General features: G+C 39.1%; 1 protein-coding gene across 2 annotated transcripts in view; it reads left to right on the forward strand.

Moving 5' to 3' along the window:
• Positions 1-16,301, forward strand: part of LOC133546179 (gastrula zinc finger protein XlCGF57.1-like) — a 123,143-nt gene that overhangs the window by 82,726 nt on the left and 24,116 nt on the right. For both annotated transcript variants that reach the window (XM_061892054.1, XM_061892055.1), the window contains one exon: positions 10,694-10,912. In XM_061892054.1, coding sequence (XP_061748038.1) covers positions 10,694-10,912 — 219 coding nt within the window. The remainder of the gene's footprint in view (positions 1-10,693; positions 10,913-16,301) is intronic.

Below are 16,301 nucleotides of genomic sequence, written 5' to 3' on the forward strand. Positions count from 1 at the left end.
ACAAAGTGTTTGCGAGTGAAATTTTCTGAAATGTGTAGGTATATTCTTGCTATCGTTTACATTTTCAGAATGTATAATATTGTGTTTTAGAGAAATGCTTTGACATTTTTGTCAGGTTCAAACACCGATGACATCTATTTGACAAGACAAGAAGCAAAGAAATCAAACAGAGACAGGATTCAATTTAGCTCATGAGGAGAAACGTCTGGGCTGCAACTTCGTACAGTTTCCCACCACGCTCTGACGAGGGAGTTCCACGCTTCCTCTTTTATTTGGGCCTTTTCTGATTACATAGCTGCAGCTGTTTTTAAAGGGAGGGGGGTCGTAAACAGCTTTTGCACTCGGTCGTAAACAGTTTAAAGAAAAGGTCTGCTCCCTCTGCTTTGTAGATCTCAGGTCAGGAAAAGGTCTTCCTGTGGCTGTCAATAGATCAAAGAAACCGACACCTCCATGTTGCATCCCATTGCAGACAGTGGAGTTTTACAAGCCTTTTGTTTGATAAGATGAAAGACAGCTTTGGTCTTCTCGCAGGGGACCTGAACTCAATGGAACAGAAAAGTTTTTTTATAACTTCCATCCATCTATTTCCTACCGCTTATTCCCTTTTGGGATTGTGGGGGGCGCTGAACTCATATACAATTATTCTGACAATTTTGTTATTATTGTTAATATCATATGGAATCAATTATTGGTCGCAGTAAAGTGGCAAATTGGGTACTTTTTAGCTCTAAAAAGGGTATTTCAACAAGTAAACAGTACAGTAGGTACTTGATTTTGATAGATGTAATGCTCATAATGCTCATAGGGACTGCGTGGCGTAGTGGGAGAGTGGCCGTGCGCAACCCGAGGGTCCCTGGTTCAATCCCCACCTACTACCATCTTCGTCACGTCCGTTGTGTCCTGAGCAATACACTTCACCCTTGCTCCTTATGGGTGCTGGTTAGTGCCTTGCATGGCAGCTCCCTCCATCAGTGTGTGAATGTGTGTGTGAATGGGTAAATGTGGAAATAGTGTCAAAGCGCTTTGAGTACCTTGAAGGTAGAAAATCGCTATACAAGTACAACCCATTTATTTTATCATAAGGGTATTCTAGTAAACTATGCAGAGATGAGATTTGTCAGTATCAAAATATTACTTGAAATCAAATTTTGGCAGCAGCAGAGTGGTTGTTCCGGTATAATTTAGCTTTGTAAAGGGTATTTCCACAAGTATACAGTACAGTAGGTACTTGATTTATATATATATATATAATGCTCACAAGAGTATTCTAGTAAAATATGCAGAGATGAGATGTGTCAATATCAAACTATTACTTAAAATACATTTTTGGCAGCAACAAAGTGGCCATTTGGGTAGATATTTGCTCTAAAAATGGTATTTCAACAAGTAAACAGTACAGTAGGTACTTGATATTGATATATCTAATGGTCATAAGGACATTCTAGTAAAATGCGTGTGTGTAAATATGCGATGTGTAAATATCAAAATATTACATCAAATCCCTTTTTGATTGAAGATTCAAGATAGTTTATTGTCATATGCACAGTTAAACACACAGTTTGCCGTACAATGAAAATCTTACTTTGCTAGTCCACAAGTCACACGGTACTTAGCTAAAAATAAAAATAAAAATGTATATACAAGGCACAGTAAGTAACATACCATTATTGCACATTCGGATTGACAGTCAACAGTATAAATATGGAGGTGACCTTGGGTCACAGCAGCAGTTAAAGTGTCTTTATTGATCAAAGGTGAAAAGTGTCTACAGTGATGGTTCACAGTTGTGGTCAAAGTAGCTGTCTTTTCTTCAAAAAGACAAAAGTAAAGACGGAGGGTTGGGGGAAGCTAGCATTCATGAGTTAGCATTCACAAGCCTGATGGCCTGTGGGTAGAAACTGTTAGTCAGTCTGGTAGTTCTGGATGTCAGGCTCCTGTATGGTCTGCCTGATGGTAGGAGGCTGAAGAGACCGTGTACTGTCCTTGATGATGATGTGTGCTCTCCTGGTGGCCCTGGTAGAGTACATGTCCTGTAGTGAGGGGAAGGCTGCTCCTGATATGTACTGAGCAGTTTTAATCACTCGCTGGAGTGCCTTCCTGGCCTTAGCAGTGCAGTTTCCATACCAGACCGTGATTGAGCTGGTAAGGACACTCTCAACCGTACTTCTATAGAGGTCGCTGAGAATTTTGGGTGGCATGCCAAATTTTCTCAGCCTTGTTAGGAAGTACAGTCGCTGCTGGGCTTTCTTTTTTGTTTGTTGGGTGTTGTGTCCCCAGGTGAGGTCCTCGCTGATGTGGGTCCCGAGGAATTTACAGGTTTTCACCCTGTCCACCTTTGTCCCCCCTATGTACAGAGGTGTGTACTGTGCACTCCTTCTCCATGGGTCAATAATCATCGCATTGGTCTTGTCTGTGTTCAAGGAGAGATTATTATCCTGACACCAGGCCACCAGTTCCGCTAACTCCCTTCTGTACACTGCCTCAGATCCCCCGGTGATCAGTCCGACGACCGTAGTATCATCTGCAAACTTGATGATAGGGGTGTTGTTCTGGGAGCCCACACAGTCGTGTGTGAAGAGGGTGTACAATAGGGGGCTCAGCACGCAGCCTTGGGGGGTCCCAATGCTTAGAACCTTTGTGTCTGATGTCTGGTTGCCGATACTGACTGACTGGGGCCGGTTTGTGAGAAAGTTCAGGACCCAGTCACAGAGAGTTGGTGTCAGACCAACAGTGAGGAGTTTAGCAGTGAGTTTTTGTGGGATGACCGTGTTAAAAGCAGAGCTGTAGTCGATGAATAATAGCCTGGCATAGGTGTCCTTGCCCTCTACGTGGGTGAGGGTGGTGTGGATGACGGGGTTGACTGCAACCTCACTGGACCGATTCTGCCGGTAGACAAACTGTAGAGCAGGGGTCACCAACGCGGTGCCCACGGGCACCAGGTAGCCTGTTAGGACCAGATGCGTCGCCCGCTGGCTTGTTCTAAAAATAGCTCAAATAGCAGCACTTACCAGTGAGCTGCCTCTATTTTTTAAATTGTATTTATTTACTAGCAAGCTGGTCTCGCTTTGCTCGACCTTTTTATTTCTAAGAGAGACAAAACTCAAATAGAATTTGAAAATCCAAGAAAATATTTTAAGACTTGGTCTTCACTTGTTTAAATACATTCATTTATTTATTTTTTTACTTTGCTTCTTATAACTTTCAGAAAGACAATTTTAGAGAAAATATACACCCTTAAAAATGATTTGAGGATTTTTAAACACATTCACCTTTTTACCTTTTCAATTCCTTCCTCTTCTTTCCTGAAAATTTAAATCAATGTTCAAGTATTTTTTTTTTATTGTAAAGAATAATAAATACATTTTAATATAATTCTTCATTTTAGTTTCTGTTTTTTCAACAAAGTATATTTGTGAAATATTTCTTCAAACTTATGATTAAAATTCAAAGAAATTATTCTGGCAAATCTAGAAAATCTGTAGAATCAAATTATATCTTATATCAATATTTTGAATTTCTTTTAACATTTTTCTTATGGAAAATCTAGAAGAAATAATTATTTGTCTTTGTTAAAAATATCACAAAGTGCAGATTGGATTTTAACCTATTCAAAACATGTCATCAAAATTCTAAAATTAATATTAATCAGGAAAAATTACTAATGATGTTCCATAAATTGTTTTTTTATTTTTTTCAAAAATATTCAAATTAGCTAGTTTTTTTCTTCATTTTTTTCGGTTGAAATTTGAATTTTAAAGATAAACTATTTTTCAAAATATAAATTTAATTTTTTCGTGTTTTCTCCTCTTTTAAACTGTTCAATTAAGTGTTTTTTAATCATTTATTCTCTACAAAAAAAACTTCCTTAAAAAGAAAAAAAATTACAACAAAATGACAGATAAACATACCCATTTTTTATATCCATCCATCCGTTTTCTACCGCTTATTCCCTTTCGGGGTCGCGGGGGGCGCTGGCGCCTATCTCAGCTACAATCGGGCGGAAGGCGGGGTACACCCTGGACAAGTCGCCACCTCATCGCAGGGCCAACACAGATAGACAGACAACATTCACACTCACATTCACACACTAGGGACCATTTAGTGTTGCCAATCAACCTATCCCCAGGTGCATGTCTTTGGAAGTGGGAGGAAGCCGGAGTACGGGGAGAACATGCAAACTCCACACAGAAAGATCCCGAGCCTGGATTTGAACCCAGGACTGCAGGAATTTTGTATCGTGAGGCAGATGCACTAACCCCTCTGCCACATATATATATAGATTTATTTATTAAAGGTAATTTGAGCAAATTGGCTATTTCTGGCAATTTATTTAAGTGTGTATCAAACTGGTAGCCCTTCGCATTAATCAGTACCCAAGAAGTAGCTCTTGGTTTCAAAAAGGTTGGTGACCCCTGCTGTAGAGGGTCCAGTGTGTCTGGGATGGTCTTCTTGATGTGTGACATGACTATCCTCTGGAAGCACTTCATCACTATTGGGGTGAGTGCAACAGACAGGTCACAGTGTTTTTCTTTGGCAGGGGCACGATGGTGGTGGTCTTGAAGCAGGTGGGCACAACAGCTTGTGTTAGTGACAAGTTGTATATGTCAGCAAGTACGTCAGCCAGCTCTGATGAACACACCCTGAGGGCCTGGCCAGGGATGTTGTCTGGGCCGACTGCCTTCCGTGGGTTTGTTTTCTTCAGAACTGTACGTACCTCTGCTGTTGTCCTAGTGAGCGGTGGGTCCTGCGTGGGCTCCGTGGTCAGAACCCCTCTCTGTTAGTTGGTGTTGAGGACCTCGAAGCGTGCGTAGAACTCATTCAGCTCATCTGGCAGTGAGCGTTGGCTGTTTGTGACCCCCCTGCTCCCCTGCTTGTAGTCTGTGATGTGTTGCAGGCCTTGCCACATGCGTCGGGAATCTGTGTTGAAGTAGAATCCCTCCAGCTTTAGTCTGCATTGTCCCTTGGCCTTGCTGATGGATTTACACAGGTCATATCTGGCCTTCTTGTAGTCCTCAGCGTTGCCTGAGAGAAATGCAGTGGAGCGGGCATGTAGCTTGGACCGAACATTAATCCAGGGTTTTTGGTTTGGGTATATCTTGTATTGTTTTGTGGGAACAATGTTTTGCACACATGTGCTGATGTAGCCAGTTACACTGGAAGCATATTCCTCTATGTCCACAGTACCGTCATCCCTCTGAGCAGCAGTTTTAAACATGTCCCAGTCTGTACTCCCAAAGCAGTCCTGAAGCACTAGTTCAGTGTCTTCATTCCAAACTTGAACAGTTTTACTCACTGGGGGGGCTTGCTTGGGACGCTGGATGTAGAAAAGCTGAGATGTGATCAGATAGTCCAAAGTGTGGTCTGGGTACAGCCTTGTAGGCTCCCCTCACGTTGCAGTACACCTGGTCCAGGGTGTTTATCTCCCTCGTAGTAAAGTTCACATATTGATGGTATTTTGGGAGGACACTCTTTAGGTTGCGGTGGTTAAAATCCCCAGCTACCGTGAACGCAGCATCAGGGTGTGCGGTCTCTTGTTTACTGATGACGTCATGCAGCAGCTTTAGCGCTGTAGTGGAGTCCGCCCGTGGCGGGATGCAAACAGACAGTATAAACACTGCACTAAACTCCCTTGGCAGATAAAAAGGTCTGCATTTCACCATCAATCAATCAATCAATCAATGTTTACTTATATAGCCCTAAATCACTAGTGTCTCAAAGGGCTGCACAAACCACTACGACATCCTCGGTAGGCCCACATAAGGGCAAGGAAAACTCACACCCAGTGGGACGTCGGTGACAATGATGACTATGAGAACCTTGGAGAGGAGGAAAGCAATGGATGTCGAGCGGGTCTAACATGATACTGTGAAAGTTCAATCCATAATGGATCCAACACAGTCGCAAGAGTCCAGTCCAAAGCGGATCCAACACAGCAGCGAGAGTCCCGTTCACAGCGGAGCCAGCAGGAAAACATCCCAAGCGGAGGCGGATCAGCAGTGCAGAGATGTCCCCAGCTGATACACAGGCGAGCAGTATATGGCCACCGGATCGGACCGGACCCCCTCCACAAGGGAGAGTGGGACATAGGAGAAAAAGAAAAGAAACGGCAGATCAACTGGTCGAAAAAGGGAGTCTATTTAAAGGCTAGAGTATACAAATGAGTTTTAAGGTGAGACTTAAATGCTTGTCCGAGCAGTGTCTTTCAACCACCTGTACGTCCGAGCACCAGCTGTTACTCACGTAAACACAGACGCCGCCTCTTGCCTTTCTTGAAGCCTTTGTCCGGTCTCCACGGTAGACTGAGTGCGTTGCTAGCTGGATAGCAGAGTCTGGGATGCTGTCCGAAAGCCAGGTTTCCGTGAAAATAAGAGCACAGCATTCTCTCTTGTCATTACAATGAATGTCGCAGGGGGGCGCCACTGAACCCCAACATTAAAGGTTTGTTTGATATACTTTGAATTTATTTTTGAAAAACAAGACATTCTTTTATATCACATTGTTGTTCAAATAAATATTACGTAAAAGAAAAGCATGGTAACAGTGGCAGCACGCAATATCTTATATAGAGCTACCTCTTCGTCCACTCGGCTGTGACGTCATTCACAGCTTCCGGGGTAAACGGAAGGCAGCAGAACAGAGCAGTACTGCCTTGTAACGTCAAGTGTGCTAACTGTCGTGAAAGCACATCGACGGAGAAAGACGTGAGCAAGACGCTAGTAAGTCAGTCTTATTATTTGTTATCCAGTTTGAAATATCTACGTCGTATAAAATACATATTTGATTCTTTCATTAAGGATAAAGTCGTCTCGATGCGCTAGAAGCACTGTGCCGCTTCTCGTGCTTACTTTGCTTGTAAGTTAGCTTAGCTCGCTAGTTAGCTTAGCTTGTTAGCTGCTAACAAAAAGACACGGACTGTCAGGACTGTGACATGGATTTATTTCGCTTCTTCTACGCAAAGGATGATTCGAACGGGCGAGAATTGAATGTAAGTACATGGTTTTTATTTATACACTATAATACAGAAAAGGCAAAACAAAAAGCACGCTCGATGGCGGATAATAATCCATGGTAAAACTTAGAACAAAAACAGCACAATGGCAATACTATCTACAAAACAAACAGAAGATACTATAAAAGGCACATGGCAAACCAAAAACTAGCACTGAGGCATATAAACAAAGAAGTCTTACGTGGCGTGGTCAAACAAACAGCGTGGCAAAGCATGAGGGTCCGGCAAGGAAAGGTAGGTGCGTGGTCATGAGTATTCAACACAGTCCAGTAGGTAAAGAAGCCAGGCCGAGGAAAGGAAAATAAATGACTTAAATACTGCTGTGGTAATTAGAACCAGGTGTGAGAGGCTGAGAATCGGGGCGTGACTAAGGGGACCAGGTGGAAACTAATGGGTTGGCATGGAAACAAACAAAACCAGGAAGTGCAAAATGTGAAGCAAGAGTCCAAAAACAAAACAAAACATGACCAAACATAAACCTGATTTACAGGCATGACACGGATGTTATCAACACATCGCTAAGTAGAGATCTAATGTGAGAGTAAAGTGTTGTGATTGTGTGAAAATGTGTGAAAGAACCATAGCTAAGTATGCAGAGGAATTTTGACCAAAAAAAGAGGAGAATGAGCGAGAATATCAACTACTGGACGCTGTTTTCAAGAAAATTCAAGTTGTGTTACACAGAACAGGTTTGTTGACTTCTTACGCTCACATCTTTACTAACTTTATATTTGATAATTAACACTCTTTTTCAACAGAAGATGCTTTGTCTTGTGGGGATGATGCAATGCTTTGATTTAGATTCTTCATGAAAAGGAGACAGTTTGAGGTTGATGTTCCTCTCAGTTTGTAACAATGTGTGATTGATTGATTGAAGGAGTTATGAAAAGTTTGCATAGGAAAGGGTACACTTTCATCACGGTACACATTCACTGCTGCAAGAAAGCCTGGGCTTGATTTTGTTGAAGTATTTTTTTTAATTTACACAACACAGTACTATGTAGAAAATAGACACAAATACTGTAAGAAAGTAAATGGAAATATAATTTCAAATAGGTAAAAGGCTTTGTTTATTCCCAGGTACGAGTAGCCACAACATGTAATGTGTTTTCTTTTTGATAGGGAGTTCCACATGTTGGTGGTATTGCAGGCAAACAAATTAGAACCTTTTTTGGAGTGAAATCTGGGTTGAATGTGATTTGTACAACTACCTGGTTTTATAATGGTGAATATATTTTGAAGTATCTAGACAGGTAAATGGGTATTTTAGTGGTAGGGTGTATCTTCTACACCAGACCAACTGCAAGAAGATGTACTCTGTCAGATACCAAGAGCCTCCCCACGTTAAGGAAATGGTTGGCTGCAAGGTGAGTCTTATATGGACGGTTGAGTAGAAGCCCAATCATTTGGTTTTGGGCTGTCTGGAGTTTGTTTTTCAGGGCTTTTAAGGCCTCACGGTACCAAACATGAACTTTGTAGTCAAAGTGGGGTTAAAATGGACTTGTGTTGGTCTTAAGTGTATTTGTACCCACCGGCGGGGTGATCTTTCCATGTAAGGTTGTACGGTATACCGGTATTAGTATAGTTCTGCGATACTATCCATCCATCCATTTTCTACCGCTTTTCCCTTTCTCAGTGGGTGCTTGAGGAGCCTATCTCAGCTGCATTATTCATATTCGGTACTATACCGCCTCTAAAGTGTACAACTGCTATGATTACATCAATATTTTTTGGCATCACATCTTTCTTTTTTTCTTTTTTTTAATTTATATTATGATTATAAACTCAGGAAATATGTCCCCGGAGACATGAGGACTTTGAATATGACCAATGTATGATCTTGTAATTACTTGATATCGGATTGATACCCAAATTTGTGGTATCGTCCAAAACTAATGTAAAGTATCCAAACAACAGAAAAAAAAGTGATTATTACATTTTAACGGAAGCGTAGATAGCACATGTTAAAACAAACAAAAAAAAGTAGATATTAATATTAAATGAACAAGGAGATGAATAATCAATTTTCTACCACTTTTCCTTAATAATTTTTGACAAAGTCATAGAATATTAATGACACAATATGTTACTGCACATTTCAGCAGACTAAATTAGGAGCTTTTGTTTGTTTACTTACTACTAAAAGACAAGTTGTCTAGTATGTTCACTATTTTATTTAGGAAAAACTTTCAATAAGAATCATATGTTTAATGTAACCTAAGATTTTTTGTTAAAATAAAGCCAATAATGTACTTTTTTTGTGGTCCCGTTTATTCAGAGAAGTATTGAAAAGTATCGAAATACATTTTGGTATAGGTCCCGGTACTATAATATTGGTATCGGGACAACACTAGTAAGAACAGAATTCATTGGTTGATTCTTTGACCACCTTAGTAGTCATTTTTTCACTGGAGAGATTAGTCTCTACGATGCAACCAAGATAGGTAATCTCATTTTTGTTTGTTATAATATTGTCACCCACTTTGACTATGAAGTTATCTACTTTTCTGAGGTTAGGAATTGACCCAAAGACCTGTGTACTTGCAAGTACCGAGGCAAGTCTTATTTCGGCAGTTTGTCATTGAAAGCCTTGCTAGTCTAGATCTTGAGGATTCTAGCTTCTCTTGTTTTGTGGCCGTTAGCCTCGGTTCTGTTCTTCATGGGTACAGAAAATGATGGAATGATCACTTAAGCCACATACAGTAGTTCCACTTGTGGTGATTTGAGACTGGTCAGAAGTAACAAGGAGGTCTATGAAGGTTTAAAAGGACTCACTCACCCTGGTAGTTTGCTTAATGAGCTAAGTGAGACAATGTTGGTGGCACAGTTTAGTGAAGGTTTTAAAAATGGGTGCATCCTTTCAGGACATATCTGTGTTCCAGTCCCCAAGAAGTAAACCTGTATCAACATGTTTACATAAAACTCACACAGTCACTAAATACATTTTGTACTGTAAACAAATCTAATTAAAGTTATAATTTCACTTCCTAAATCTGACTTACAAGTATCAATAAGTGAACATAAACAATTATTTTCAATAACTAAAGTAGTCAAAACTTGAATTATTAAAAGAACATAAAGGTGACTGACTTTCCTTCAGCGTGTCGTAGATGGTCTCCAATTCCTAAAGAGGAATTGTTGATGGAGATACTCCATAATGTTTTATGGAGTATCTCCATGTTTTTGGTGAAAGTTCCAACAAACTGACCACCAAAAAATATTTTGCATGATCACAAAAACATACCATGAATGTTTTTGCAGTGATTTCGGAATTAGATTTTTTGAATTTCCAGGATATTTTAGTTATAGTAATAACTATGGCATTAAAATAATATGGTTAAGTTTACAGATAAAGTTTAGGTGTCATAGACCGTATACACAAAACAATATTTACCCACTTTACATCAGTGAAGTTAAGAATGCTTCAATCAATGCTGCCTCGTATTTATAAAAACTTTTCAAATTGCCCCGCATCAAATTTCCAAGTCTGTTTGTGTACTCACTGTACCACTTTTGAATTATTTTAGGAAACAATTGGGTATTTCCTGTGTTTTTATTGGTTGTTTTTGCTACACACTTTTAACACAACACACAAAAGAACACAAGTAATGTCATTGTGTTAACAGTGTCAGTTCAAAACTATTTCTATTCTCTCTTTATCTTATTTACTTATTTACCCAACAGACGTCCAGCAGCCCCCTCACACTAAAGAGGAAGAGGAGATACCACAGCCCCCCCACATGAAAGAAGAAGAGGAGGAAGTGTGGATCAGTCAGGAGGGAGAGTGTCCTGTAGGGCAGGAGGAGGCTGATGTCAGCAAGTTTCCACTGACTGTTGTCTCTGTGAAGACTGAAGAGCATGAAGACAAACCACCTGAGTCCTCACAGCTTCATCACAGTCCAAGTAAGCACAACATTTTATTCTCAGGGCATTCAATCCATCACAACTGGACTCTTCACTTTGTCTTACAAGACCTTTGTCCTCTCATCCAAGTAGGCTTCATCACTTCATGTTCATACACTTCAAGTCTTAAATCTAATCATTGGAATTTAGAGGAGATCTGCACTTTTTTGAGGAATTTTTCTATCGTTCACAATCATTATAAAAGACATGATGGTGGATATATAAAAAAAAATAAATCCCATTCTAACTAGGGCTGGGCGATATGGCCTTTTATTAATATCTCAATATTTTTAGTCCACATCACGATACAGCATATATATGTGGATATTTTGCCTTAGCCTTGAATGAACACTTGATGCATATAATCACAGCAGTATGATGATTCTATGTGTCTACATTCAAACATTCTTCTTCATACTGCATTCATATATGCTACCTTTAAACTTTCATGAAGAGAGGGAAACCACAACTAAGTCAAATTAGCAAAAGTGTATTTATTAAACAGTTATTAAGCAGTGGCACAAACATTCATGTCATTTCCAAAGCAAAAAGTGCAAGATTGTCAGAGACATTTTAAAACAAGCTATGAGTGCACTTTTGTGAATGATGTCACTAAGATGACTTATCAAAACAACACTATATTAAAGTGCACTTGTTGTACAGAACACCACTACAATAGTTTAAAACAAATAAAGTGCACTTTTGTGCATGATGTCACACAAGATATATCAATAACTGTCAAATAAAAATGTGCTGCATAATAGGAAATCAAATAGTGTATGTCCTTCGCTATGTGGTAGGTTCCTGCGGACGTTATCTCCTTCTGTTGTTGACCAGTTTTTTCATATGGGGTTCATGTGGAAATGGTTGCTTGGGCATTTTGTGGGTGTGGCACCAAACTGAGATGTTGACATGCAGAGTTTCAAGCACTCCTCATTCTCTAGCGGGTGACTTTTCAAATGATGCTACACATTAGCAGTGCTGCAACTTTTTGTAGCAACGCTTTTGCCGCATACTTGACATATTACGGTTGTCTTTTCAACATCTTCCCTTTTGAAGCCAAACCACCGCCAGACAATGGACTCTGTGCTGCTTTTCTTGGGAATTAATTATTCCTTCATTTGTTACCAGACTAGCACCTTCTTTCTCTCGTATTACCACTAGCACCACCCCGTTAGCACCACAGCTAACGTTATAATGCCGCTACCTGTCTGCTCTGCGAGGGCGTATGACGTTGCACACGCGACAGTATGTGACGTATGTGAGAAGGTGCGCTTGTTTTATGTCTCTGTGAGAAGGACAGACAAGGAGTGAGAAGAGGATGTAGTGTAATGCCCGCGGCTAAAAGCAACTGCGTGAGAATCTATACTCCAATACTGACAATATAGTCATTTTCTATATCGCACAGAGACAAACCCACAATATATGGAGTATATTACATATATCACCCAGCCCTACATCACACATGCATGTATACAACATGATACATCACACATGCATGTATACAACATGATACATCACACATACAACATGATACATCACACATGCATGTATACAACATGATACATCACACATGCATGTATACAATATAACACATCACACATACAACATGATACATCACACATTCATGCATACAACATGATACATCACACATGCATGCATACAACATGATACATCACACAAGCAAGCATACAACATGATACATCACACATGCAAGCATACAACATGATACATCACACATGTATGCATACAACATGATACATCACACATGCATGCATACAACATGATACATCACACATGCAACCATACAACATGATACATCACACATGCAAGCATACAACATGATACATCACAAATGCATGCATACAACATGATACATCACACATGCATGCATACAACATGATACATCACACATGCATGTATACAACATGATACATCACACATGCATGCATACAACATGATACATCACACATACAACATGATACATCACACATGCATGCATACAACATGATACATCACACATACAACATGATACATCACACAAGCAAGCATACAACATGATACATCACACATGCAAGCATACAACATGATACATCACACATGTATGCATACAACATGATACATCACACATGCATGCATACAACATGATACATCACACATGCAACCATACAACATGATACATCACACATGCAAGCATACAACATGATACATCACACATGCATGCATACAACATGATACATCACACATGCATGCATACAACATGATACATCACACATGCATGCATACAACATGATACATCACAAATGCAAGCATACAACATGATACATCACACATGCATGTATACAACATGATACATCACACATGCATGCATACATCATGATACATCACACATGCATGCATACAACATGATACATCTCACATGCATGTATACAACATGATACATCTCACATGCATGTATACAACATGATACATCACACATGCATGTATACAACATGATACATCACACATACAACATGATACATCACACATGCATGTATACAACATGATACATCACACATGCATGTATACAACATGATACATCACACATGCATGTATACAACATGGAACATCACACATACAACGTGATACATCACACATGCATGTATACAACATGATACATCACACATGCATGCATACAACATGATACATCACACATGCATGTATACAACATGATACATCACACATACAACATGATACATCACACATGCATGCATACAACATGATACATCACACATGCATGTATACAACATGATACATCACACATACAACATGATACATCACACATGCATGCATACAACATGATACATCACACATGCATGCATACAACATGAAACATCACACATGCATGCATACAACATGATACATCACACATGCATGCATACAACATGATACATCACACATGCATGCATACAACATGATACATCACACATGCATGCATACAACATGATACATCACACATGCATGTATACAACATGATACATCACATATGCATGTATACAACATGATACATCACACATACATGATACATCACACATGCATTGATACAACACGATACATCACACATTTATGTATACAACATGATACATCACACATACAACATGATACATCACACATGCATGCATATAACATGATACATCACACATTCAACATGATACATCACACATGCATGTATACAACGTGATACATCACACATACAACATGATACATCACATGCATGTATACAACATGATACATCACACATGCATGTATACAACATGATACATCACACATACATGATACATCACACATGCATGTATACAACATGATACATCACACATGCATGTATACAACATGCTACATCACACATATAACATGATACATCACACATGCATGCATACAACATGATACATCACACATGCATGCATACAACATGATACATCACACATGCGTGTATACAACATGATACATCACATATGCATGTATACAACATGATACATCACACATACATGATACATCACACATGCATGGATACAACATGATACATCACACATGCATGCATACAACATGATACATCACACATGCGTGTATACAACATGATACATCACATATGCATGTATACAACATGATACATCACACATACATGATACATCACACATGCATGGATACAACTTGATACATCACACATGCATGTATACAACATGATACATCACACATGCATGGATACAACATGATACATCACACATGCATGCATACAACATGATACATCACACATGCATGTATACAACATGATACATCACATATGCATGTATACAGCATGATACATCACACATACATGATACATCACACATGCATGGATACAACATGATACATCACACATGCATGTATACAACATGATACATCACACATATAACATGATACATCACACATGCATGCATACAACATGATACATCACACATGCATGCATACAACATGATACATCACACTTGCATGCATACAACATGATACATCACACATGCATGCATACAACATGATACATCACACATGCATGCATACGACATGATACATCACACATGCATGCATACAACATGATACATCACACATGCATGTATACAACATGATACATCACACATGCATGTATACAACTTGATACATCACACATACAACATGATACATCACACATGCATGCATACAACATGATACATCACACATGCATGTATACAACATGATACATCACACATGCATGTATACAACATGATACATCACACATACAACATGATACATCACACATGCATGCATACAACATGATACATCACACATGCAAGCATACAACATGATATATCACACATGCATGTATACAACATGATACATCACACATGCCTGTATACAACATGATACATCACACATACAACATGATACATCACACATGCATGTATACAACATGATACATCACACATGCATGCATACAACATGATACATCACACATGCATGTATACAACATAATACATCTCACATGCATGTATACAACATGATACATCACACATGCATGTATACAACATGATACATCACATATGCATGCATACAACATCATACATCACACATACATGATACATCACACATGCATGTATACAACATGATACATCACTCATGCATGTATACAACATGATACATCACACATATAACATGATACATCACACATGCATGCATACAACTTGATACATCACACATGCATGCATACAACATGATACATCACACATGCATGTATACAACATGATACATCACATATGCATGTATACAACATGATACATCACACATACATGATACATCACACATGCATGGATACAACATGATACATCACACATACATGATACATCACACATGCATGGATACAACATGATACATCACACATACATGATACATCACACATGCATGGATACAACATGATACATCACACATACATGATACATCACACATGCATGGATACAACATGATACATCACACATGCATGTATACAACATGATACATCACACATATAACATGATACATCACACATATAACATGATACATCACACATGCATGCATACAACATGATACATCACACATTCATGCATACAACATGATACATCACACATGCATGCATACAACATGATACATCACACATGCATGCATACAACATGATACATCACACATGCATGCATACAACATTATACATCACACATGCATGCATACAACATGATACATCACACATACATGCATACAACATGATACATCACACATGCATGCATACAACATGATACATCACACATACATGATACATCACACATGCATGGATACAACATGATACATCACACATACAACATGATACATCTCACTT

This window comes from Nerophis ophidion, linkage group LG29, assembly GCF_033978795.1.
Source record: "Nerophis ophidion isolate RoL-2023_Sa linkage group LG29, RoL_Noph_v1.0, whole genome shotgun sequence".
Taxonomy (NCBI): domain Eukaryota; kingdom Metazoa; phylum Chordata; class Actinopteri; order Syngnathiformes; family Syngnathidae; genus Nerophis; species Nerophis ophidion.